A 6642-nucleotide genomic window follows, 5' to 3' on the forward strand; every position below is an offset into this window, starting at 1 on the left:
ACAAATGATGTAGTTTGCCTGGAGTCGACTGGGCTTTCCCGCTCCATAATGACCTCAGAGTGAGCTGGAGGGGGGCAGCTGGTCCACAGTGAGGCAGGGCCAGGGCCGCTGTGAGCTGTGCATCACGTCACGTGCACTGTACAGCAAAGGAAGTGCTGCATCATCACCTCTAGGACTCTAATAGGCTCATTCACTCGTCATCAATCACAAACGAGACCATCTACTATTTGTACTGTTACTTTCAACTAATAACAATGTCTTAAAGGTGCACTATGTAACTCTTCTGGTGGTGGTAGTGTGTGTGTCACCCTCCTGACTTCATATACCCTGAGGGCCCCACAAGGTGTGGAGGCATTCCAAAAAGGCCTAAAGACATTTTTATTTTAAAAAAGCCTTTTAAAATGCTCATGTTTTATCTGTGTGTGTATGCTTTATCATTTTAACTGTAACTTGCTTGTTGTTTTTAGCCTCTGTTAGCACTTTGAGGTTCCATTGGAATGTAAAGTGCTTTATAAATAAAATGTATTATTATTATATAACTTTATAATGTTTCAAAGTATGACATCAACTAAATTTGCATGATTCCAATACAGTATACTTGTTACCAAAATAAAACACAGATAATCATACATTTTACCAGGAGCGGGCTTGCCACTCCAGATCTAAACTGTCCACAGAAATAGGTTTAATGCCATACTGTGTAACATTACAGGCTAAGCAGTAACCTGAGCTGTGCATTTCGGTTACAGACTTGTAACTGAACACTGCTGATGCCAGAGCCTCATAAAACATCCAGTTTGGCAACATTTCATCTTGTTTCCACATCGAGAGGCTGAACAGTGAGCGGCTTTTTATGACATAAACAAATACAAGAAAATTCAACATTTGTTTTATTAAAACAGTGGTACTCTTTAACCCAAGGTTAACAAATGGCAGTTAATATAGAGTGGAGCAGATTCTTCATACTCCCATTGTCATTATACAGTATGTAGTATATGTACATAATTAAATTAAGAACAGTCGGATATAAATTATTAAGAGTGAAAAAGCTTCTTTTCAGGACAATGATTACCGGTAGGTGTTTTGTGGCGCATGCGGAGGCAGCTTTCCATGATAAGCCGTTTCTGTCCCACAGCACACACACACACATTCATTTGTTGTTGTTTGTCAACTGTTACAGTACTTGGTGTTTTCTTTTTCCTTCACTCAGATGCTTCATTTTACAGTCACTGAAGTGTGTAAAGATGCAGTCAATTCCAGTGCAAACTCTGCTATTTGGTTAGCTAAGGCCTTGGCTTCCCTTTAAAGCTTATTCAGCCTCAATGTCCTCCATGACAGGAATGTTTGTATCACTTTCCAAACTCTCCTTTTGATGTGTTGACGGCAGACCTTCAGTTCTACACACCAGTGGTGTAAGAGGAGAGTAGAGTGGCACAGCAGTTTGAGAGAGAGGTCAGACCAGTGACCCGTCCTTGGCTCATTGTAGATTCTTAAGAGTTCTTGAGTGTGGCTGCACAATCAGCACATCCACAGATTCAGCTGGACCCATAACATCTGAATACCTCCACCGACTCTCTTCTGGTCCTATACATTTTGAGAGAGAAATCTGACTTTCTTTCCTGTTACAAGCCAACTCTTGAGGTCATTGATGGAGGGAAGATTGATTTTGTCTTTGTTTTTACTGTAAACATTCAAGAAGATACCAAAGAGCACAAGAAGGCCACCCCAAATGTACCTAAAAAACAGAGGGAGGAAACAGTTTAGAGACTTAGAACTAAGCATTTACACTTATAATTGAGCCACAAGTATCAATAAAGTCAGCATCACTGCAAAGTTATGTAGTTGTAATACAAATTAGAAAAAAGTTATTTATAAAATAGTTTTTTTTTTTGAGTCCTACAAGTGGTCATGAAGGGTAACCATCAGCTGCAGGGAGCGATCAGGATATAGTAGTAGTGCTGAGCATAACACATTAACACTTGTTTATTTCAGACTGTAAATTTGTATTTTGAGGGGCGACTATGACCAGACCAAAAACAGTAAAACCAAGCAGCTATGAGTCCAAGGTCCCAACATGGACTGAGGACATAAAACCAACTAAAGTTTCAGCTGTGGTCAGAGGTGACACTGTGGACTTGGTTAAAACAAAAACTAACGCGATGAAGTCAAAAGGTGCCAATACTTACTGAAAAGTGAAAGGTTTTGCGAAGAACATGAACGAGAGTATAATAGTCATGGCCTTCCGTCCAGTGGTCACTACAAACAAGAAAACACATCTGTTTAAAAACTATATTGCCCTGTGGCTTATTCAAAGTTGACTCTAATGATGCAAACTTTTAAGAATTGTTCAAACCTGTCACTGCAACCAAGGCGCCGAAAAGTTTGATCAAGGCCAGAACAAAGGAGATGCCAAAGTAACCCGTTAGAGAGAACAAGAATGCATAACCGTATGTCTTTACAGGATGCTGCAGAGAAAATAAAATATACATGAATACGGCATGCCATAGTTTAGAAAGCAGCAGAAAGTGGGGAAAAAACAGTGTTATTTATTCTAACATATGCATGAGAACAAGCCTTTGTCCCACCTCCGAGCAGAAGGCCACAGCCGGACCCAGCCCACCCACACAGAGCAGGCCTACGAGGATGTACACAAAGCCAATAGAGTATGAATACAGCACCTGTAAACAAACATCTGTGAGCTGAAAGAAAGTCTTTTTTTATGTATGCAGTCGACAACACTTAAATAAACCACTAACCATTTCAGAGTTAGAGCCATTATGCAGTTTCATAGCCTTTTCCTGCACATTTCCAATAGCAGCGTCAGCACACAAGGCCAGTGAAATGAGGAGAACACCTGTTCAAAAAAGAAAGAAGAAAAACAAAAGGAGGGTTTTACGAGTGATTACAATAAACATACTTACATTCAATATTTCAAGAAATATATTATAGTTTCAGATCAAATTTGTACTTCTTCTAGCTTATGATAGGCCTTTCTTCAGCAAGCAGTATGTAGTCATTGATAAAAAAAAAGAAATAAATAGACCAATGCATTTTAATATAAATTGTATTAGAGGAGAATGATAAAATATCAACCAGGAGTGACAATCCAGTTTTGGAATGTAGGCACATTGTTTGATGATAACTGTGTGGAATCCCAGACAGATGAGAACTGTGTGGAATCTCACGACACAAAATTGGGTACAGCGCAAATCACCATTATCTGCAAGATTCACAGCTAATCGTCTCACTTCAACAGCTTTAGGGCCATTTATAAGAGTTCAATATGGACCAAGGAATAGTACGTAAATTAAACAGTTCAATCATATTAAATTAAGAAAATAATAATAATAGTAGATCTCACCTGTAACATTGAAGTTTGGGGCTATTTTGCTGTCTGCTAATGTAAACCAGACTAGACCCAAGCTCATGCATAAGGCTGCGGACACATCTGCCACATTATACCTTTTACCTGTAAAAGGAAAAGGTTACAAATCAGTCTTCATAATTACCAGGTTCAATCAAATGATATACACTATTTTTCTTTTACACATTTCATGTTCTTTTTGGACTAAAAGGTAGAAGACAAAAGCTGTCAAGCCTTTTTTGTTTATGCATGAGGAACTCTTAACCTGAGGCAAAACTTAAAAGCATCTCTTTTAAGAAGGCCAACCTCTTTTAACCATAGAGGTTAGCTGTGGACTAAAAAAAAAATTCCACTATCAAAACTTTTCTGAGGTCTATGTAAAATTTCACAAAAGCCGGGATAACAACACAACAGGAGGAGAGTTTCCTCCAGAAGCAGAGCTGATGGACAGGTGCCCTGAGGTTGACAAGGGGACGCAGCATCAGGTTGGCCAGAGTGTGCTTTGATTTCTCCACTTCAGATGCAACTCCTCACTCCATCCATCTATAACACTTTGCCCTTCGCATACCAAGTGAACAAGTTCTGTTTCCCAAAGTAGACCCTTAAGGGACCACAAACTCTACGTCTTTCTGAGCAGGGAGCAGAGAAATCAGGCCTAAACCTGCTTGACGTTGAGGACACTGAACTTTCAGAAGACTGGGTAAAAGGATAAAAGGCAGATGGAGTGCGTACTGAGTCTCAACTCTGTCAACTGTCAACAACAGTGATGAAAAAAGGCTGGGCCAGGAGTTGAAAGGTGACCACTGCATCAAAGAAAATCGCATGCAATCACTTTGATGAGTGTACCTCATCTGATTAGTAATTATACTTAAAAAGGCTTAGGTTTCAAAAGACTCAGAAAATATATTAGACTGCTTGTGACCAAAATGCAAATAATCAGTGAATTATCCTTAATTTTATACCATAATTTGTGCCTACAGAAAGTTATTAAAACAGGAGTAAATGCCATGTAAACATACCTTGAATAAACACTCCTCCAATCATGACAGGTATTAGTTTACAACACTTGAATATGACTTGTGTGGGGTAATTCAAGTAGCCCAGAGAGGTATTTGACAGGCCCATGGTTCCCACTGTTAAAAATGCAATAATCATATAGGTCTTTCCTGGTATCCTGAAAAAAACAAAAACAAAAAAAAACCCAGAATATTTTACCTGTAATTATGCAAAAAAAATATTTTCATTTCCCACAATAGCAGGACTGAAAACAAAAACTATATTATATATCAGCACAAACAGGAGCAGTTAACAGATAGCGCGCTAATATGGGAAAGAATCAATCTAAAAGTGATGTGTCCATCCCGGAGACACCAGTCATGCTGCAATGTCAAGTAAATATGGGGAAGAGTGTCTGTAATGCTATGTATGTGGTCTGTAATTTCTTTGTGATTTTAATGCATTTTTTCTGTTGTGTGAAGCACGTTGAATGGCCAGTATGAAATGATCTCTACAAATAAACTTGCCTTGCCTTATTAAAAACAATTAATTTTCTCTAAGGATAGTGGATACCTTCTGCGTTTGTCCTGTGTCAGCTGAAGCTCGACTAGTCCAAATGTTGAATAAAACCCAAACTGGATCAACGTGAGGTACCAACCAAAAGGCTTGAATCCCTCTACAGAAAATATCAGCTCCTGAATAATAAAAAAAATAAATAAGGAAGTCATCTATTTTGGAGAAACTATACCAACACATTGTCATAACAAAATGCAACATTCACAGCTATAGGTAATAGTATTATTTAAAACATTGGCCACAAGCTGTTATTGCTACTACTGTTGCTCAAATGTACCTGCAGATATCCATAGATGAGGTAAAAGAGGAAGACTCCAGCCACACAGATGAGAAACTGTGTTGGAGCGCTGAAGCTGCTGAGGTTAATGCCCAGGACCCTCAGCTCCTCCACGGACTTGATGTGAGGAGACATAACCTCCTCCGAAGACGAGGGGATTGAGATTGAGAGGTGCTTCCGTGAACTGTTGTAGCCCACCAAGCCATATTTACCACTCATCCTGTCACCACCTGATGGGGCCTAAAAGCAGAGAAAAAGACAGAGATTAACAGTGATAATGGTTCATTCTGTACTGCACATAATGACTAGGTTTGTCAAAAACTAGCAATGAAACTAACTCAATACATTTTTGTTTTAATCTTATGACCATACATGGCAATATAAATAAAGTAGGGTATTTTGTGTTGGAACGAAATGTCCATTTTTGAAAGAAAAGAGTGTTTTTTATTATAATGATTAATTAAATTAAATATTACTTTTGTGACAACACAAATAGAGTCACAACAGATTTAACCAAGTTACAATTACCAATCAAATTAACATGGAACGTGTACTTCTGAATGTTTACAATGCAATTAATTGAGTTAATTGGGCTCAATTAAATAAATTCTTTAAGTGTAAAAGCACATAATAAGACCCATTTATTAATTATTTCAGGTCGTGTGTGAGCGATGCACGTATGTTCAGGATAGCACACAAATAATACTTAGCCAGATCCATTTTCTATGAAGACACAGAATCTTTCAAACAAGAGATCAATGTACACGACTCCACACAAGTGTTTAGCTACTAGCCTTAGCTCTGTTGCACACAGCGGGCTGCTAACAGGCAAAAGCTGCGATTAAACTCCCCGACATTCAAGCACAGATACTCGCAATAGTAGTGCAAGCAAATTAACACTTAACGCGGCTAATTGACGTGTCATGTTATTGGCATTAGCTTAATCATTACCAAAGTGAGCTAATATAGCGAGCATGTTACCTTAAACAGCACTTCCGGGTTTCTTTACGGCAGCGTGTCCTCTTCTTTAGGGACAATCCAGGTGAAAATCATTCCCCCGGGGGTTGAAGCTTCATTTTACGGGCATCTCAAAAGGTTTCCCTCATAATCCTCCAGTGACAGTGGCCAAACATTGACGTGGGAGTAATTACCCGACTAAAGGCTAGCCGCTGCCGCTGCAGTGCCAGAGGCAGCCAACAACTTCCGCTCTTCCTCGACCCCTGACCCGCGTCTCCATTGGTCGATGTAGTCACGCGCGCACAAGAGGTAAAACAGGGTACTAGACTGTCTTGAAATGCAGTGCAGAATAAGGTTGGTGGTGACTAATGTACTGTAAACAAGCACAGAACCAGCTCTGTGGATATTTTAACTTCTCTCTTGCATAGAAAACCCCACCACAAAATTATCCTGTTGCTGTACCTTAAGATGT

The 6642-nt window shown here is 39.2% G+C and overlaps 1 protein-coding gene across 1 annotated transcript; it reads right to left on the reverse strand.

The window, feature by feature from the left end:
- Positions 1–875: 875 nt before the first annotated feature.
- Positions 876–6437, reverse strand: slc35b3 (solute carrier family 35 member B3). The gene is made up of 10 exons (XM_072450595.1): positions 6195–6437; positions 5214–5453; positions 4934–5055; positions 4384–4538; positions 3362–3469; positions 2757–2854; positions 2586–2678; positions 2354–2465; positions 2187–2256; positions 876–1735 (listed from the first exon to the last, which is right to left on the reverse strand). The coding sequence occupies exons 2-10, from the start codon at positions 5430–5432 to the stop codon at positions 1585–1587; spliced, it is 1128 nt and encodes a 375-aa protein (XP_072306696.1). The 5' UTR covers positions 5433–5453; positions 6195–6437; the 3' UTR covers positions 876–1584.
- Positions 6438–6642: the final 205 nt, after the last annotated feature.

The sequence above is a fragment of the Eucyclogobius newberryi genome, unplaced genomic scaffold (assembly GCF_026437365.1).
Source record: "Eucyclogobius newberryi isolate DKJ021-1_F unplaced genomic scaffold, fEucNew1.0.hap1 SCAF_18, whole genome shotgun sequence".
In the NCBI taxonomy this organism is placed as follows: Eukaryota; Metazoa; Chordata; class Actinopteri; order Gobiiformes; family Gobiidae; genus Eucyclogobius; species Eucyclogobius newberryi.

What these genes read in the sequence shown, in the direction of transcription:
- slc35b3 (XM_072450595.1), bottom strand. Translation starts at nt 5,432, where the DNA reads ATGAGTGGTAAATATGGCTTGGTGGGCTACAACAGTTCACGGAAGCAC. An exon ending in TGGAGGAGTGTTTATTCAAG is followed by an intron (nt 3,470 to 4,383) that starts GTATGTTTACAT and finishes TTCCTTTTACAG; the next exon opens with GTAAAAGGTATAATGTGGCA. An exon ending in ATGGCTCTAACTCTGAAATG is followed by an intron (nt 2,679 to 2,756) that starts GTTAGTGGTTTA and finishes GTTTGTTTACAG; the next exon opens with GTGCTGTATTCATACTCTAT.